This window comes from Pteropus alecto, unplaced genomic scaffold (assembly GCF_000325575.1).
Source record: "Pteropus alecto unplaced genomic scaffold, ASM32557v1 scaffold109, whole genome shotgun sequence".
Taxonomy (NCBI): Eukaryota; Metazoa; Chordata; class Mammalia; order Chiroptera; family Pteropodidae; genus Pteropus; species Pteropus alecto.
Window position 1 is genome coordinate 8,042,164 of NW_006494608.1, and position 21,162 is coordinate 8,063,325.

Below are 21,162 nucleotides of genomic sequence, written 5' to 3' on the forward strand. Positions count from 1 at the left end.
AGGACAAGGATAGTCATAAGCAAAATGAAAGATTGGCAATTTGTCAATTTCTCCGCCCCCTCCCACCCACCCCCAGGACTTGTGCCCCCTGTAGCCAAGAAGGAAGGAAGCCTCTGCTCATATCTAAGCAAAGATATAGCTCACTAGGTTTTTCTCAAGAATTCCTTGGAGTAAGGTGGTGCCCAGCCCAAATGAATAAACTAACACCAGTAACCACTTGTGTTTACTAAGCACCTACTCACCAGGCGTTGTGCTAGCTACTTTACTGCCTAATCTCATCCACTCTCAGCACAACGTAAGTATTGCCATAGCCATTTCACACTCCTGAGATTACATACTCAGTAAGTGGAGCAAGATGGCTCTGGGGGCTAGTAAGAAAGTGGCCCCTCAACCCAGATATTAGATTTGGGTGATGAGATCTATAAAAGGCTGCTTTTGGAAAAACATAAAGAATCGTGCTGAAATATTAGCTCAATGTGGGCTCGGGTTCGAGAGGCTTGGGAAGTTCTACTCAGGGCTTTCCACTGCCTCACTCTAAACAGGCAGATTGCTGTAGCCACCACCTCAGCGTGTCTCCTTTGGGGAACTGGGGAAGCTGAGGAAACTGTGCCCCCCTAATATTCCTAGCTGACAGCTCCTAGTTTGCTTTGCTGGGAGTGTATCCATTGAGCTTCTTACATTAATTATAATTTCAGTAAGCCCTGTATTTGAGAGACTAATTTCACAAAAGAACCAGCCTTCCAGCCCAAGCATCTAACTTCAAGAACAGGACTCTGCATGGCTCCATGCTTTCTCCTTACATTGACAGAACTTTTCATAGTCTTCCTTGAATGGTCATATTTCTCAGGCAGTGCAGAAGATGTTTTGGAGAGAGAAGGATATCTCTATCCAGTGCCCCTCAAACAATTTGTGTTGGAAACTGTCTCTTCCACGAATTGATAAAGCTGGACTGTGACCTTGGATATGCTGGCATTCTTGCTGAAGATGTTCATGTGTGTCAGGGTCATGCAACTGAATTCTAAAATTATAGTAGACACTCTGGGGAAAGGTAGCTAAGCTGGGCTCTCTTGACTCTTAATTCAATACCCAGGTTCTCCAACTTCCTTGCTACTTAAAAAAAAAATAGTAGCAGCAGTTGTAATAGCAATAATAATAATAATAATAATCAGTGGCTAGGTTCCTCACCTTAAAAATAGAGCATTAATAAGACAAAAAAGTCACAAAATGTTTAACCTATTCATTATGCAAATAAGTTTAAAGGGTGTGTCCAAAGGCATCCAACTAATCAGTGGTAGGGTGAATGTTAAGAGTCAGGGACTGGCTCTCTCTAAGATACCATGCGCTTGCCTTCCAAGGCTGGTCATCCAAACTGTCTTTGGTGGTCTGAATGCTGTAGAACAAGAAAGAGGCCTTAATGAAATTTGACTTACACATGCATCTTAATTAAGAATCAAATTAAAATTGCTTGAAGCATACACTTTGAAGAAGAAAAAGCACGCCAAAGATTTATTGTCAGTCGCTGAGCCCACTGAAATATCTCACTTGTGGTTAAGATCTGGATTGATGATGGCCTCGCTTGTTAAAATGAGGAAAATCACTGTTTTGCCAGAAATGGACCAACGAAGCCTTTTCCTGGAGTGCGTGTTAGAATAATTAAGGCCTCTGCAGCTTCAGTTATAGAGGAAGAAGCTGCCAACACTGGGCCTTGGACACTAAAGGTAATGATGTAGTTTAGGGAATGTGGGCTGATGTCATCGCTCCCTCTGGGATGCAGCTGCTCTCACTTACAGCTGTTTTCTGTACACAGGTCAGTATTCACCTGAGACTGACAATAAATACCTCTTCATTCTCTAGTAACTAATCAAAAAGGTAGTGAAAGAAATCAGAGGAAAGTGTGAAAAGAGCAACTTCAAGTTTGAGCCTTGCTTCTACTTGACTTGGGACTTTGGGCTAGTCCCCTAACTTCTCTGGGGCCCTTTGTCAACCCTATCTCTCAGGACTGTGAGACTATACTAACAGTGGCCATTAAACAGGGTTCAATTGCTAAAGAAGACTCACAGGACCCCAAAAAGAATGCTTATAAATCTACAGTTTATTACAGAAAAGGCAGCATAGCAACAACATTAAAGATATGCCTCATAATTGAAAGCTGCCTCACAACATGAGGACTGGAGCGGCCAGGGGCCAGCTCCTGCTGTACTCTTTTTCCTAAGGGCCATGACAAAATGCTCTTGCCCAGATCAGGAGCCACTAATATACCCACTAATATCTTGGAACCAGGGAGCCCAAAATAGAGTCTGCTGGAAATGTTTATATTTTGCTGGTCATGTAGATGCCATCTTGTTACATAGCCAGCTTCCACAACAGAGCGCTCCAAGGGTCTCGCCCAGATCAAGTGCAAATCATTAATCTCACTGTTATTAATGAGCAATGCTTACAGGCTGGTACAAACCACTCCCAAACTCCCAGGACCCATGCCTGGGGCTCAGTGGACAAAACTCAGGTCAATGGGCCTAGTACCTTTTTCATATTCATGCAGATCTTCCAGCTACCATGGACCCCTTCTTTCATTAAACACTTTGGTATTTTTCATTTCCATAAGAGTAATTCCCTGGAATTCCCTGAAAAAGCTAGTTCCCTGGAAGCTTTCTCAAAATGTAGACAACTTCAGTGTACAGTTTATTTAAACATACCAAAGGGGCTTTGCTAAGTCCTCTATCTTCTGGGAATGGCACATGGTCCTTTGGTACTGATAGAATCAGAAGATTGTTTTGTCTCAACTCTTTCCACAGGTCCAGTTGAGAGTTTTGTGTAGTTTATGTTCTTGCAGGGCCTATAGTGTCTTTGAGACACTATAGTGTCTCAAAGAGAAACTGTTTCATTTCTCTCACCTTAATAGGAGGTAGAAAGGACAGAAGCTAATTAACATGACACTATTAAGCAGGCAGAAGATCTAAATTTCTGCATTTAAGGAGTATCAGTAAAAGCGAAAAAAAGAAGACCCCAAAAGAGATGATGATAAACAAAAACATTTATTGGATATCCTGTAAGCATGTGGCACTCAGGGACCACAGAGCAATAAGAGATATGAAACCTGTTATTGCAGGGCTGACATTCCAGTTGAGGAGACAGGACAGACACATACCAGATGAATTACCGTAAAGTAACTAATGCCACCTTCCACTGAGCAGTTGTTCTGTGTTAGGCACTTATTAAACCATTGGCATGCATACCATGTGCAGGCAAGAGGAGTACCAGCGTGCAGCTGGAAGAGTGCCTACTAAGAGCTAGGGCAATCTGGGAAGCCTCCATGAGGAAGGTGGGGCTTGAGTGGGGCCCTGGAAGATACATAGGAGTTAGACCAAATGATAGGATACTGGAGCTTGTTATTTTGTTTCAAATTATTATGGTGATGCCTGCTTCTCATACCTTGAATGCAGGTACTGGTATGACTGTCCCCCTTGTCCAACCCTCTGTGACCCTGATATTTGAGAGTGATGGGAAGGGTCAGGTTCTTAGACTTGAAAAAAAGATAAGAAACAGTTTGTATCACAGCAGACCTTCCAAAAAACCAGGATTTGACCTGTTGGAGCAAAAGCTACAAATGACCATGGTCTAATCATGGTCATTTGGAGAGGGAGAGATTTGAATGTGGTTTTTATAAGAAATCTCAAATATTTCTTGCAAACCTTTGTGATTAGTTCCTTTCACACATCTGATGATAAAGTTCTAAATGATAGTGTTTAGTATGAGACATTGGGTTTTTCTAACCTCACTCTTCCCCCAATGGCAATAAACGTCACCTCTTATCTCAAATGATTATGGCTATAAAAGCCTATATTTCTGGGAAAAACCTCAAATGTTTACTTCAGTTCATCTGCTCAAGGCCTAGCTTCCTCCCACTCTCTGCTGAGTCTAAAAGCCTAAGATTAAAGAGTGTTCAATATTAAGAAACTCAGTTATTTATCTTATTAGCAGATCAAGGGGAAAATCAAATTGTTATTTCTATAGATCCTGAAAAAGAATTTGATTTAAAAATCCATTTTGATTTAGAGATAAATACCCTAAATAAAAATAAAAGCTTATATAAATGTCTAATCACTATGCCATACGCCTATAACTAATATAAAATTATATTGAATGTCAACTGTAATTGAAAAAATTAAAAAATTTAAAAATTAAAACAAGATTTTGTATTCTGCATTCTCCATTATTTTTTTAAAAAGCTATTTTCTTGAGAGAGAAAAATTGGCTTAGGTGGGAGAGGCTCTGTTCATCCCTCTAGCGACCAAATCAAAGTTGTGACAAAAAGAGCAAACAGCAAGGAAAATCACCTTGGATCTAGATGAACAAGCCCAACAATTAGGGAGAAATCCAAGAAATCACCCTGCAAACCCTGCAATGGGAGGAGGTAGGTCAGAGAGATGACGCGAGGCTGCCTGGTCCAGAGCAGCTGAGTGGGACAGAGGCCATAGCAGTGGCAGCCGGCAGCTGCAGACATCTCTTAAAGGGGCCGTATCCATGACTGGACTTTTGTGGTGACGGACCTGCTCGCTCTGAGCACCAGTGGCAGGACTTACAGGGGGACACTGAGTTGTTGCAGTGAGGGCCGAGGCGAGACTCTTTCTGTATAGAAGTGCCGAAGGTATCCATTGTTCCTCTGTTGAGCCCTTCCCCCTCCCAGCATGCAGATTCAGTGCCATTATAGCTGAGACATCATCAAACTGGATAACAGAGGTCACTCCACCCAGAGGATTCCCTGAAACTACGCCTGCCCCAACTCGTGGCTCCATCCAAGCCATATCCAGGTGTATCCTCAGCAAGTCAGGTGCTCCTTGCAGAGCAGCGCCAAGACAGACTGGTGGCAGCTGGCCTTGGTTTCTGGCATGACCTCTTGAGGCAACTATAAACACAGCATCTGTGGATTGCTTGCTGAATCTTAACAAGTGGCCCCAGAGGGGCACAGGCTGAGGCTAAGTTTGGCCTGTCACTGAACCCCTCTCAGGACTGTGCCATTGGACACCTACTACACAAATCCACACTAATAAGACCAAGATACTTAGGAGCTTTGCTTAGCACGTAGAAACAGACATGAAAAGGCAGCCAAAATGGGAAGACAAAGAAGCAGAAACCATATGAGAGAAAAGAGCAGAGAACAAGAAATAATGGAGTCAAGCAATCTAATGGATGCAGAGTTCAAAACACTGGTTATAAAGATGCTCAATGAACTTCCAGGAAGTGTAGGTGAATTCAGTGAGAACTTCAACAAAGAGATTAAAAATAAATAAATAAATAAAATAAAAATGGAAATGGAAATTATAAAAAGGAGCCAGTCAGAAACGAAGAACACATTATCTGAGATGAAGAGTATATTAGAGGGAATAAACAGAGTGGATAAAGAAGAGAATCGAATCACCAGCATAGAAGATGGGGAAGCCAAGGACAATCAATCAGAATGGCAAGAAAAAAGAAGCCAAGACTATAACAATAATTTAGAGAACCTATAGGACACTATTAAATGTGAAAATATCCATGTCATAGGGGTACTAGGAAGAAAAAAAAAAGACATTGAAGAGCTATTTGAAGAAATAATGATGGAAAACATACCTAATCTGGTAAAGGAAATAGACATACAACCCCATGAAACTCAGAGAGTCCCAAAAACCAGAAATCAAAAGGGGCCCACACCAAGACACATCATAATTAAAATGCCAAAGGTTAAATACGAAGAGAGAATCTTAAAAGCAGCAAGAGAAAAGCAGTTAATTACCTACAAGAGAGCACCCATAAGACTGGCAGCTGATTTCTCAAAAGAAACTATGCAGGACAGATAGGTCTGGCACAAAATATTCAATGTGATGAAAACCCAGGGTCTGCAACCAAGAATACTTTAACCAGCAAATCTATCATTTAGAGTTGAAGGACAGATCAAGGGCTTCCGAGACAATAAGCTAAGGGAATTTATCACCACCACGCCAGTATTACAGGAAATGTTGGAGGGACTTCTTTAAGAAGAAAAAACATGTCGACAAAACAGGAATAAAGAATGGTAATAACTATTATATTCTTATCAACAATACCTCAAATGGAAAAGAATTAAGTGCTCTAACCAAAAGATTGAGTGGCTGAATGGATAAGAAAATAAGATCCCTTCAGATAAAAAGACACACACAGACTAAAAGGAAGGGGATGGAAAAAGATATTGCTTTGATGGACCTAGAGGGTATTGCGCTGAATGAAATAGGTTGGATAAAGAAAGACAAATATCACATGATTTCACATACATGTGGACTCTAAAGAACAAAATCAACAACACAACAAAAGTGAAATAAACTCATAGATACAGAGACTGTTTAGGTGGATATTAGATGGGAGGGGGATTGGAGGGAGAAAGGCAAAGAGATTAAGAGGTACAAATGAATAGTTGCAGAACAGACATGGAGATGTAGAGTGTAATGTGGGAAAGATGGTTAATAATGTTGTAACAAATATGTAAGGAGGAAGACGGGTACTAGATTTAGTGGGGTGATCACTTTGTGAGTTACATGGATCTCTGATCAGTATGCTATACAACTGAAACTGGTATGTTATTGTGTGCCAACTATAATTGAAAAAAAAACCTCATTGAATTGTATAATGTAAATATAAGCAACTGATTGTCTATTATATTTCAATAAAGCTGGGGTGGGGGAGCTATTTTCTTAATATATAAAACATTTTACACCAAAAAGTAGTGTCATGCTTAATGGGGAACAAAACAAGAATGTACATTCTTACCATTGTTTAATAACAGTCCAAAGGTACAGGCCCAGAAATTAATTAAGAGAAAGAAACAAGGATAGAAAAATAGTTGAGGAAAAGTACAAATTTTTATTATTTTCAAACCTGTAAAATGCATGAGAATCAACTGAAAATCATTACAAATAATAAGATCATTCATTTATAGACTTTTATACATTATGATAGCAATTTAAAAATACAAGGGAAGAAAAGATTTCATTTACAAATGCAGGAAAAAAAAGGGAAAGTTAAAGAATTAGAAATAAACAGAATCAGAATGTGCAAGACCTTTATAAAGGAAATTCTAAAATATTCCTGAGGAAAACAAATGGAGACTTGAACAAGTATTTGGAACCTCGTTCTTGGATAGGAAGTCTCAGTGTCATATACAATAATGACTAACGTTGACTAAGCATTTACTACGTACCAGACACTCTTCTAAGTATTTTACTGAAGTATAACTTATAAAAAATGTAAATTACCTCCAAATTAATCAGCAAATTTAACATGATTGAATTCCATACATTATTCATATACTACCTATTCAAAAATAAGATTTAATTTAAAAACCTCAATTTCAATAATCCAAGCTGACAACATTAAAAAGATCATCCAAGATTCTCAAAGCTCTTAAATAAGGAAGAGGGAGTGCAAGAAGTGTAGGTCGGATTTTTGACTCTCACCAGAAGGCATTTTCTCTGCCCAAGACTAAGACAATCACCCCTCAGTACCTCATTTTTCCACAGGATGACTCGCCAGCCTCAGGTTGCCCCCAAAAGTCTCCAGAGAAAGGCTAGAATCTCCACAAAGACTGACTTGACATACACACCGAAGGGGTTCAGAACAAGTTCTCCCCAGAATGTTCCACTTTGGCATGCAGACTACTGTAGGCTAAAAATAATCAAGGCCCCAAAACTTCAGGAATAGTTTCCTTTTTTTTTTAACTGCCCCTTTAACTGCCTAAAGAATTTAGATAGAGGTCCTGGTCTAGGAAGACAGCTATCACCAAAGGTAACTGCAAAGAATATGGGCTAAGTGTGGTGGGCTTTGGGGGAGCTCAGCAGGGCCTGGAGATCAAAATTCTCTCTGTATCCTCTAATTGTGAGGCTCAATTGCCTGACTGCCTGTAGGTCTCGTATTCTTATGGGGCCCCCATACATACATAATTAAATTTGTTTTTCTATTCTTAATTTGTCTTATGTCGATTTAATTAATAGACCAGCCAAAAGGACCTAGGAGAGTAGAAAAATTTTCCTCCCCTACAGCACAAAGCTCTGCTAGGAAAATTATTTTTCCAACCTTGTATCTTGGAAGGACTTACAGCTCAGGCCATTTAACACAAGAGAGAAAGTAAAGTCTGTACAAACGTGGGCTAGATTGTGGCTTCTTTAGGCACCCCTGTTCTCTGGGTTACCCCTACCCGAGCCTCCCAGAGCTCCCTGTTGCTACATCATCTCATTCATCATGACGATAAGCCCACAGTTGATCTAGGCTTCCCAGAGGCAATTTCTTCTTTGGAGACCTCATCACACAATGATATCATATAAACTGAGTAAGGCAAGCAAGATGACAAAATGGGGTTCCTACCTGACATGGCACCCAGGAGAACCAGGAAAAGGGCTGCTCCCTGCATATTGAGAGTTGACCTCTGTGCACTCTTCTAACAAATTATCCAGGAGCTGTATCCCACCTTTTATAAGTATATTTCAGAAAAGTGTATTTCAGATGCCACTCATCTTGCCCTCCTAGTTTTGTTGCCATGCAAGAAATCAAACAGAGGCTTGGTGGTAACTAAGGGAGACTTTAAACACCACAGGACTGTTTGTTCTTTGGTTACCTGCTTCCATGACCACATGGTACTCTGTCAGCTCTGAGTCCATCTTAAAATTTCACACCTATTATGAGGACAGAGAGCCCCCCAAAAGAAGCAAAGACCAAAGAAAGAACAGAGATGATAGTAAAAGCTGGACATAAGCATATTCATCCATGATAATCTCAATCACTCTGTCACCAGGTATTTTGTCTTTCTCGGACGCAGAGGTAGGGAAGTGGGAATTTTTCTGCTGACTGAATTGATGAGTCAGACTCAGAGATGGAGCCAGACCCCTCCTCAAGGTGGCGATAGACACTGCCCTTTGACTCTACCCATCGCTGCTGCCGCTCCAGTCCTCAGAGAAGTCTGTGGAGGAGTATTATTGGAGGAGTGAGGCTTCTGCCCACTGGGCAGTGATGTGGCCCATCCCTCAGAGGCAGGTGCTGTGCCAAATGGTGCTTTCATGTCTCATGCAGCCCGGTGCCAGGCTACAAGGCCTGGTGAGTGACTCAGCTGGGCTTGGGTCCAGCCTCCATTCATAGAAAAAGCAATGGCAGCACAGATGGTGGTGGAGCAGTCTGCCTTGACGTGGTACAGTAAGAACAGTAGTGGATACAGTGGAAGGAAGCTGGACTTGGACCCTCTGTCCTGCTCCTTTCACCTGAGAACTTCCCATGGTGGAAGGGGAACCCTACAGCCCAAGGTTAGTGACAGGCAGGGGTTGGGGACATAGAGCCAGATCCTCTCCATCAGGGCCATGTGCAGTGAAAGTTCCCGCAGAAGCTCTAAAGACCAGATGTGCCCCCACAAGCAAACCAGCATTTAGCCACCGTTGGCCATTTAGTCAGTATGAGCCCTGGAGAGAGACAGCAATGAAAGTCAGGAAATAAGACTTAAGTCGACTCTGAGATGGAAGTCGTAAAAACTATGATGGACCACGAAAGTGACCAGTAAACAAGATATTGAGGGAGATTTAACAGAGGCAGCTGAAAACGATGACTGGAGGAAAAACAAAACCATTTCAGTTTATATGCCTCTGAATTGAGACTAAGTGAGCTGGTTATAGACCCTTCTGAGCACAAGGGAAATAAGGCTTAGAGAGGTTTTAGTGACTTGTCCCAGGTCAAGCTGCTAGTCAGTGGCCAAGCTGGGGCTCAGTGTCTCCTGTTTCCCAAACCTGGGCAGTAAGGCTGCCTTCCTTCCCCTCCCATTGCATCCAAGCCCTTGGCAGACCTCTTCTAGCCTCCACAGTGCCACCTGCAGCCTTTTGCTGTCACCACTCTGGCTAAGGTCCTGGCCTCTGGCCTGGACTGTCTCAGTAGCATCCGATGCATCCTACAGAAAACTGTCAGGTTAATTTCCCAAAAGCACAATTTTGATCACTCTCTTGCCTGCTAAAATAACAAGCAATACTTTTCTTAGGAAACCAGGAAGTAAGATTAAGTCTGTAGGTTTCTGTGTGAGGTAGGTTAGATGGCAAAAAGCATAGGTTTTGCTGTGTAACCTTAGGCAAATTACCTAACCTTTCAGAATCTCAGTTATGCTTCTATAAATCAGGGATAACGATTCCTGCCATGGAGGATTATTGCAAGCAGTACATAAGATAATGAAGTGAAAGAGCCTGACCCATAATATGGGCTCTAGCAATACTATTTTTTTCCTAATACAATATCTATAGGACCATGGCAAAGGCTGAAACACAGTAGGTACTCAATAAACACAGTAGGTACTCAATAAACACGGGGTGAAAAAACAGATGAATAAACAGTTGCCAAGTTACCAATTCTCACCTCTCAGTTTTTCCTGTCATATTAGTTACTGTAAATAATCCATTTCATTATGCATAATTACAGCTGAAGTGATGGCTCAGATTAAGTTATGGAAAACGTCAGAATAATTAAGCCTTTGAATTAAAGAAACTCACATCTGTTTAATTTTCAGCCCGACTGCACAGTGTTCTTCATGCTGCCGTTTCACCAGGGTAGGGCGAGTCTCCCCTTCCATCGCCTTCCTGGTCCAGAGATCCTAACGGTCATAGTCTGAAATTTGTTGTGGGCTTTCACTCCTACAGCTTCTGTTTCCAGCCCAGAGGTTGTTTCTGCCATTATGATGTTCCGTTGTCCATTTGTCAGCACCCATCTCTTTCTGAAAGCACGTGGTCCCGGCACCAAGGACCCAGCTGGGCCAGAATCACACAGAGGCTGAACAGGACACTGAGGCACTAGCTATGCCTTGATCTCTTATTACTGACCTCTAGCACCCTAGTTTCTACCGGGGGCCTAGCCAGGTGAGATGAATGGGGTGGCTCAAAGGCAGGGCTGGAAACTCTAGGGAAGGCACCTCACCAGCTTTACATAAAAGACCTGGAGAGCCTTCTCCTACATCGTGTCTGGCCCAGCAGCGATTCAGGTCCTTAAAGTATTTAAAGGGACTTACCTGAAATCCAGCTACGGCAAGTGTCTAATTTATGAGCAAAGGAGTTGTGCTCTAAACATTCGTTGACTTAGAACTTGGAATACACTTTCCTGTGGATGCGTTGTTCACAGCCTACAAACTCTTACATGATCTATTATGTACTTGAAACTTTATGGACTTGAGAAGTAGAAGAGCTGCTGTGAATATTCAATTAGGTTCAGCTTCTTTAGTAGGTCCGTGGGCATTGCAGGGCTGGCCAGCAAACCTGGTCACCTTTATATCTGTGAGGAAGCTCTGTTTATGGTTCCCATTTGTACAGTACTGGAACTATAGGCTTCAGGACCCCAAACCCTAGGACACAGTACCTAGGTTCCAGCATTCAAGCAGCCCTACATCACAGGCGCCCCTTAGGAACAGAGCTAGGCCTACACTCACAGCGATGGCAGCCATGTGATGACACGGAGCGTCTAGTAGGAATAGAAACGAGCTCTTTCTGTGTCTGCTTTGCGGGCCTGTACTCACAGGCTCACTGCGTTAACATCGCACCCACAGCTCTCTCACGCGTCTGTCTTCAGCCAGGCTCAGCAAGCTTTTCCAGGTCAGGGAAGCTCTTATACTTCTTTGTATCCCAATTGCTTCACATGCAACACTCTACCAGATGCATAGCTAGTGCTCAAAAAATGGTGGAATTAATAAATTTACTTTATATACCCGTGCCCTGTGCCATTCTCTCCCTCCTCCAAACACTCCTCCAGTGAGAGCCCCTCAGCTCTTGTGGGAAAGGAAACAAAGAAGGTCCACAGTCCCCCTCACTTCTGGAAGCCCAGGAGCACTCACTCTGACTAGCCCTGAGGATCACGAGAGGGGCCCTCTGACACCAAGGCCCTGGAGCTGCCCTGTACCCTCCGGGTTTTTAGCTGAGACCCTTGTAGTAAGAGACAGATTAACAAGTGAAAAACAAACAGAAGTGTATTAACACACATACCTCATGTAAACACGGGAGAGACCCAGGGGAAAATGAGTAACTCCTGGGTCTTAGAATTGAGGCTTGAATGCCATCTTAATAGGGAAAGGGGAGGGAATAGGAAAGAGAACGAGCCCTCAGAAGAATAGATGGGATGTGTGATAGATGGTGACAACGTTTGTCTGGGTGTGATATCCACTAATAATCTCCTTTCCTGTGATAATGGTCAATCTTCCTTGGTTGATAAAATTCCCAGGCAGGGCATTTAGGACAATTGGGTTCCTTTTTGGGAGATCTGTCTTTAGGCAGATGAAGGAATTCAGAGAAAGTGTCTCCTTGCATTTGCTGTTTTATAAATGCCCTCAGCTCAAAATTATCAATACACTGAAGCATCATATTCTGGAGTATCATGTCTAAACTCCTACAGTTGTATTTTGGGGTGACATATTCTGCTATTTTTCAGCCCTCAGGATCCACTGGCGGGGCTCCTTCCCTGGCTTCAGGGGTGGATAAGTGAATAAGCATGGTTTCCCCAGGGGTTGACACTGAATGACTCCAGGGGACAGAACTCTGGGAGCCTAAGATGATGGTGAGCATGGGCCTGAGCTCAGTTCAAGCCTCAAAAAAACTCCAGATTATTCTTACTTTTAATAACGGCTTTACTGAGATATAATGCATATACTATACAATGCACCTACTTAAAGTTTACAGTTCAGTGAGGATTTTTTTTAGTGTATTCAGAATTGTGCAACTGTCGCCATAATCAATTTTAGAACATTTTCATCACCCTACATCCCTTAACAGTCCCATGTCCCTCCAACTCCCTCCCACAGCCCCTGGCAACGACTAATCTACTTTCTGTCTCTCTAGATTTCTCTATATTGGACATTTCATATAAGTTGAATTATACAATATGTGGTCTTTTTGACACTTCTTTCATTTAGCATAATGTTTTCATGGTTCATCCATTGTAGCATGAGTGAGTAATTCATTTATTTTTATTGCCAAATAAAGATATTGTATGGATATCCCACATTTAATTCGTTCATTCATCAATAATGGACATTTGGGTTTTTTCCTACTTTTTGGCTATTCTGAATAATACTGCTGTGAACATCGCTATGCAAGTTTTTTCATGAACATGTTTTTATGTTCTTGGGTAAATACCTAGAAGTGTTGCTGGATCATACAGTAACTCTTCTAGATCATTTTTTTTCTGGGGTTGGTTTTCACACTTTTATTGGGGGCTCCAAGGGGAAGAGTCTCCTCTCTGTCAACAGAGATGCTCATAGTCTCTTTAGCCACTCCAAACTTGGGTATTGGGGGTCCTGGAGTGGCTGGCACATGGGCACATTCCCATCATCCCGGAGGGCACTGTGTAGTTTGTAGGGCGTGGCCTGGTTGATCATAGTGGCATGATTGGTGTAAGGGCTGAGTGGGGCATAATTATATCTGGGCCCTCGATGATGAAAGACACGACCAACACTGGCTCCTTGGCCCAGGCATTATTGAGAAAGGCAGCAATTCTCACTGCCATCTTGGTCTCTGTCTTGTACCCTAAAAACATTGTTAACAATAGTGGGAGGAGAGCAGCAGCCGCAGTAAATGACTAATACGTGTATGTTACTTTATATATAAAGAAAACACACTCCACTTTCCTCTGACTGGCTCCTTTTCAACTTGCACATCTTCAATTAAATGTTCTTCTTCAAAGCGTCCCTTCCTTGACCTCCCGTTCCTAATCATTCTCCCTCCAAGCACTTTTGTTCCTTTCCCCATGATTCTTACCACAGTTTTCACTGTGTATTTCTTTCTGTGGTCATTTTACAGCCCATCCGACTGTGAGCACCATGAAGCAGGGCCATGTCTGCTTTGTTCATGATTGTAGCCCAGAAAAGATCACAGCACCATTAACTTGTTAAAAAAATGAATGAATCAACTAAGAAATGTTGGACCTGAGCTCAAATCAGTGGCAACCCAGTCCCCAGATCCCAGAAAGAGGCTATTATGGAGATGACAGTAATAAATGAACCACCAATTGCAAGCATATGAATCAATTAAAGCCCTGTTTACATTCTTTGTGAAACGTAATTACTTAGAGTTTGAATTAAGGTCAGGCGCATTGTTTACAGCCTCTTTGCATGTCAAAAATGGATATGAATTCCGCAAGATTAAAATGGTAGGCACCTCGACAAGGGGCCTGTCCTTTCTCATCCAGATGTCAAGAGGCAGGAGATACCAGTTCCTTTCATTTTCCCTCTGTAGAATCTGGAGAAGTTAAGTGTCTTGCCCAATCAGAAGGTGGGTGAGGGCAGAGCAGTAAGCCTTTGGCCTTGGACTTAACCTTGAACCCCACTCTCCAATTTACCTTCTTTGTGAACTGGGCAGGTCACTTAAACCCCTGACTTTGCTTCCTCTTCTGCAAAGTGGGAAAAACAGTGCCTTCTCCATTACTAAGCTGATTGTGAGAATGAAAGGGATCACCTGTGTAAAATATCTAGTCCTGGCACATCATAGCTGCTCAAAAACAGTATTCCTGCATTCCAACAAGAGTTACTGAGCACTACATCATTCCTATTATTTTATCGAGATCCGTTATTTAAGGATTGGGGGCTTTTTACTGTACCACCATCATAAACAAACAATCAAAAAGGCAGTGTTTCCCTCTAGTTAAAAATTATTATCCTTTACGAAAAGACTACAAACAAGAACCTCATTGATGAATTCTCCAGTTACTGTCATTGTTCAACCACTTTAAACCTTTTTTTGGAAGAAACTATGTATTCATTACAAATAAATTATAAATTAGACTTGCCCCCCACTTACAAGCTGTGATAATCAAGTTTATAGTGACAGAAAAAGAAATATTATATCACGGAAATCAATAATAATATAGCAATCATTTTATCCAGTCCTTCTAAATGCCAGACTCTTTTCTACATGTTTAATATGTGTTAACTTATTTAGTCACAATGCTATGAGACAGTTGTACTAATATTATCCCCCATTTTACTAGATGGGGAAACCAAGCCATAGAGAAGTTCGATAACTAGCCCACGGTTAGTGATAGAGCCAGGACTCAGACCCACGCAATTGGGCTCCAGAGTCTGGATTCCAGATCACTACACTGGTAGTGCCTCTGTCTCGATTATTGGCTCATACAGAACACCCGCATACATATGTCTATACATGTGTCCTTTTAAATAGAATGCTGTCCTCTCTCCTACCACCTCTTTTCTCATATTCCTACTCCTGTATCCATTGGAAAGAAAAGTAGCTAGAAACAATGTTTGTGTGCAGGAGGGGTAAAGGGAAAGAACCTACAAAACTGAAAATTAAATCTGGTTTGTTTTTGACTTGTTCTTTCCTTTGTTTATTGTTTACTGCTATAACAAGAAGACCCACTGTCAATCACTGAGCAGGTAGGGCAGGGAGGAGTTGTTTCTCAGGAAGTAATTGAAGGGGTTTCTGGAGTCTGGGTATTCTCAGCTCTCAGAGAGAAGCAGGCTTTCTGGTGTTTTAAGCTCAGGGATCACGCTAATGGGTCATCGGCACTTGCCAATGAATCATCCAGATAGACTGATAAAAAGGGACAGGATGAACAAATGCTTTGTGGGCTTTGTTTGGTAGATCTCTAACCCCTAAGGATCCCTAGGCAAAGGCCTGGGAATGGGGGCTGTGAAGGCAGATGACCAAGCCTGACAGACCAGAGGCTCTGCAGCGAGGGGACCCCTAATGGCTGATCTGAGAGCCATTTGCAAGTGAGGGATTCTATGGAAAAGTTGGTGTGTAGAATCACCCACAAACCTAGACAGACATCAGGCAGCAGCAAGGAGCAGAAGCTCGAGAGCCCCATGGCCCTGCCCTACCGCAGGTGGAAGTCTCTTGGGCCATGGGGCAAGGGCCAATACTACTGGTCTAACCACACAGGTCTGGACCGCTTGGCACTTGAGAATACTTGCCAGGGTAGCCAGGTTGAAGTAAAACTGAAAAGAAGAAAAAAAAATTTATTCATTGCCTCAGTTTTAGACACCTATCCAAAAGACTTCAGGGGAAAATATGTTAGCAAATACTTATCTAATTACTTATGGAAGTCAATGAATTCTCTAGTCATATGAACTTAAGAAAGAAGGGGGAGGGGAAACAGGTAAATACAGGTTTTTACTCAGGTCTCTCCTATTCCTACCCCTAACAAAGAGGGTCTGGGAAGGAACCACATGACTTTTCTTTATAGGTATTTCTGAGGCCTCCAATTTGACAGGGTCCTTTCTGCCTGAGATGTTTCCACTTTTCTGTATTTCCTCTGACTGGAGATAAAGGCTCTGCCCCTGTATGAGGCCAGGGGGAAAGGACATGGGGAATGAAGGAGCCTGCAATCCTGGTCGAGGGCTGCCTTATCTCTGCCCTAGGCAGAAGTAAGCAGTTCCAGCAAGCTGAACACAGGGTTCTCCTAGTGTCATTGCTATGCCTGCTTAAGGATGCCTGGCTGATAAGGTTAGTTGACACACTAGTGTCCCTGAGAAATTCTAAATGATGCAAATAAGCATGAAGAAAAACATCAAGAACAATCTGAGGTTTCTATGTACCCAGGCTAGAAAACAGCTCTGCTTTCATGATCAAATCCCTGGGTTGATGGCTTATACTGAGGTCTGGTTGTTAGAGCTTAGGTAGAGGCCAGAGTTTCCTTGGAGAGTCTACTCTAGAATAGGGTTGGCCATGAGCTATTTGACCACAGACTTTGAAAATGTGTAGTCTGTGAGGAAGAAACTGCACCATTCTAGCCATTGTGACACCCAGAGCTGGTAGAAGTAGCCATCTCTGAGGAAGGGTCAATTCAGATCTCTTCGGGTTACAACCGAGAACGTGGTATCCATAGCAGGTAAGGTTTCAGAGAAAGATAATGAGAAGACATTTCCATAAACAGAATCAAGAAAGACATATTAGGTGCATATTTAAATATTATAATTTGAGCACATGGCAATAACTCTTCGATTGGCTTAACTGACTACACATGGTGTGCACATGTGTACGTGCATGCACACATATGCACACACACACAAGTGTGCATGTGAGGGAATTTTCTGACAAGATATTGCACTACCAGTACGTGGATTGGAGTGGCTATGCCAGAGAGCGCTGGTCAGAGCCTTCCCATCTTCACCCTCCTCTTGGGGAATTTGTTCTCCCACAGTGCCTAGGGGGAGGAGTCTCATTTACCCTGCTCACACCACATCCCTGGCCACAGACAACTGGATCACAATGCTCGAATAACTCAAAGGATCCCAGGCCATAGGCAGGCCATATGCTAGTTATATTTCCTCCTCTTCTTTTTTTCTCTCTCAAGACATTGACTGAAGAGACATGGCAATGGTCAAATGATGGTAGTTATGTAGACTTAAACTGGGGAAGTGTGCCAATGAGTAAGTGGAAAGGCAGAAGGAAGCGGGAGACAGGAGCAGACACACAGAGAAAAGTATAAAGGAGAAGAGTCTGAGGCCCATGAGAGGCCAGAAAAGCTTGCAATCCCAACACCTAGCTCCATTCTGAGTGGTCTGAAAAGCCTTCATTGTTAATCTCAGTGTCTGGGAGTTGCCTGTTGAATCTTTGTATCCTGACGGTACCCCATTAAACTCCAACTAGTTCTAGTAGGTGCCTGTTTTTGCAACCAAATGATCTCTAAGACAGTCTGATTGGACCGGGTAAGAGAACAGGTGTCAAAGACCTCAAAGACAAGCATATCTAAGTGAGAGTTGTTGGGATGTCTGTGATTTATTTTAAAATACTTCAGCACGATAGCGTTGGTCATATTACGTATATGCTCATTTGTTTAAGCTTTAGCTTTTACACTAAGGGCCGTCAGTTGCTCTAATGGAAAATTCTCCTCCAGGGTAGTCAGCTAGTATTTTAGCAGAAAAGCCACACTCCAGAGGCAGCTACCTTAAGAGCTTTGGTGATCGAAGTCTCACTGAATACCTAAGGCTTTGTTAATTAGCATTGTGAATGTCAGAAATAGATTTTTATTGTTGAAATTAGTTCATTGTTAATAAGTATGATGTATATTAGAAATGAACTCTTCGTGGTGAAATAAAGGTATTCAAGATAGGTAGCTTGGCTAAAACATTTTAGCCACGTACCATTCTTCACTGTTTGTTCCATGAACAGTGGGATAGACAGGAGATGCGTGGCCAGGTTTCCCCAGGAAGGGCTCGCCCATCGGCCATGGGGAGTGTGGACAGCAAACACCTTCACCTGCCCACTCCTTCAGCGTTGGTTTCTATTACAGAGCCTCCTTGCCTGTGGCCATCCTTCTTGAGACAAGCCTTATCCATTGACTGAGCCAGGTGGAAATAAAATCCCAGGCATTCTGACTTAATGCAAGGCAACCCCGATGGGCAGTATTCAATCTGGTGCGCAGCGTCGGGTTGGCTGAGGCCTCCTTGAACGTGCATTATCATTCAGCTTTTCCCTGATTCTTTCTCGCTCCTTTAAAAAAAATTTACCTTAAATTTTATTGAACTTAAATTTTTCTGAATATTATTATTTTATTAACATTCATAATATATTGTTAGCATTAAAAATCCCCTTCAAGTTGTAGATTATAAAGCTCCATCAATATGGAAATAGATAAACCCCTAATTACATCATATTCTACAAACTAGTAAGGGGAAATAAGTGTAATAAGTATAAATGAAGTTTAAAAATTATCTATACTTTTTCTGATATTCAATTATTTCAAGCTTTTTTTAGAGCAGAACTAGCTGGCCATATATGTTAATTGATTTCATGTCATTTGCATTTGTTTCTGATGATTGTTCCTTCCCCTTCTTTTTACAGGGTTTAATCCCTAATAAACATTTTGCATCCCAAATATTATCCCAGCACCTGCTCCCAGAGAATTTGATGGGTGACAAATAGGGTGCAGGAAATCATTGAGGCTTACAGCACCGTATTTGCACGATGGGGCTGCCATAACAAAGCACCACAGACCAGGTGGCTTCCACAACAGATACTTACTGTCACAATTCTGGAGGCTAGAAGTAGAAATCTAAGATCAAGATATTGGCACAGTTGGTTCCTTCCGAGGGCTGTGAGGGAGGGTCTGTTCTAGGCCTCTCTCCTTTACTTATAGGTGGCTCTCTTCTCCCTGTGTCTCTTCACATCGTCTTGCCTCCATGCCTGTCTGAATCCCAGATTCTGAGGCCTCACAGGAAGCACCATTAACACTCATTATTTCTAGCATCATTCTGTTTATGTTAATATATGAGTTCTCTAAGACAATAGAGACTTTCTCTACAGTTCTTTCTGAGCTCTCACTAGAATCTCTTTTAGCATTCATATTTCTACCAACAACCTCTTCAAAGCAATCTAGGCTTTTTCTACCATGTACTTCAAATTTATTAGCCCCTACTCTTACCCAATTCCAAAACCACTTTCACATTTTTAGGTATTTGTAACGGTTACTCCTCACTTCCTGGTACCAAAATCTGTATGAGTCAGTGTTTTCCAGAGAAACAGAACCAAGAGGAAAGAAGGGGTGGAGGAGTGGGGGGAGAGAAAGAGAGAGAGAGAGATTGAGATTTATCTTAAGATATTGGCTCACATGATTGTGGGGTTAGCAAGTCTCAAAGCCAAAAGGCATGTTGGCTGACTGGTAATTTGAGTAAGTTATTCTTGCAACTCTTGAGTCAACTGATGAGTCTAAAGGCTAGAAACTCAGGCAGAATCTCTATGTTGCAATCTGGAGTCAGAATTTCTTTCTCTTTGGGTTGGATATCTTAGTCTTTGCTCTTAAGGCCTTCAACTGATTGGATGAGGCCCACCCACATTACGGAGGTAAACTGTTTTACTCAAAGTTTACTAATTTAAGTGTTAATCACATGTAAGACATGCCTTCACAGTAACATCTAGACTGGTGTTTGACCGAGCAACTGGGCACCATAGCCTAGCCAAGTTGAAACATAAAATTAACCATCACAAATGGGTACCCTTAAAGATGGGCCCTGAGGCTTGATCTTGCACAGTCCAGTGTCTCTGCATAGGTTAGGAAGCGCTCTGGTCACCTGTTGCTGAGTCTCAGTGTAACAGAATCCCATCTCTGGTACATTGTTGTCTCTACTTCAAGTGACCGTCTCAAGCAAGGCAGCAGTAAGGACTCCTAAAAGGACAGAGTGCTGAGTCTCCAATGAGCTTACTAGTTTGTGTAAACTATTTGAACCTGATAATAAAAAAGTGCTTAATAAATTTCTATATGAATGACCAAATTCGGTAGAAGATTTCCTTTCTTCACAAACTGAAAAGAAAACTGTAGGAGAGTAGTTCGCCCTTATTTACCTCAATTTTCTTTCAATAGCTATCATCAACTACCAAGAACCTAAGAGCTGTACATTGTGACCAAATTGACTTAGGTCAGTTCATAATAATGGTGACATGTGGTTTTATTTTAGCTCAGGGACACTCCCATGACTCAATCCCTTATTTCATTCAGGTCTGTCTGTTCAAATGCCATTCCCTTCCAAGCAGACTTCCTTGATGAATCTAACTAAATTATCCAACGAAAACACACACTCTCTCTCTCTCTCAAACACATACGCCATCATCTATTGCTATGTCCAAATCCTGCTTTATTCTTCTTATTGGCACTTATCAAGCCTGAATTATACTCAACAATTTGTATATTTGTTTTTGTTTTTCTCCTCTACCAGTATGTAAGCATTATTAGGGCAGATATCTTGCTCATTGCTGTATCCCTAGTGTATGGAAACATACTGGGCATATGTTAGAAGTTAATCATTAAATGTTGATTGAACATATGAATGGATCTATGCAAAAAAATCTACATCTGTCAGGTAGAAGCTAGGAGGCATAAAACAGGTGATTTAAAATAAGTGCCCAGCCATCAACTTTTGGTCCTATAACTCTGCCTTGCTAACCTCATCCCTTGCCATTCTTACCCTTTGCACACCTTGATCCCCGGCCTTTCACATAAGCTCACCTCTGTTCAATTTTAATCCACATGAAACAGTTCATTTGACCAACCCATTTGTATAAGAAGTTCAGCAAATGTTGTTTCTCTGTCAAGTGATGTGTTTTGACTCATCATGGCTCAGTTGGTATGCCTCAACAGAAACACTGAAATACAGTGACAGGTTGTTAATTAAAAGGACAGGACCTGAGAAGTGGGGGTAGCTGC

The 21,162-nt window shown here is 42.0% G+C and overlaps 1 protein-coding gene and 1 pseudogene across 1 annotated transcript in view; both read right to left on the bottom strand.

Annotated features, from left to right (window-relative positions):
- CDHR3 (cadherin related family member 3) overlaps positions 1-8,660 on the bottom strand; it is a 60,810-nt gene extending 52,150 nt beyond the window's left edge. The window contains exon 1 of the mRNA XM_025041932.1: positions 8,618-8,660. Coding sequence (XP_024897700.1) covers positions 8,618-8,660 — 43 coding nt within the window. The remainder of the gene's footprint in view (positions 1-8,617) is intronic.
- Positions 8,661-13,258: 4,598 nt separating this feature from the next.
- LOC102886057 lies at positions 13,259-13,509 on the bottom strand (annotated as a pseudogene).
- Positions 13,510-21,162: the final 7,653 nt, after the last annotated feature.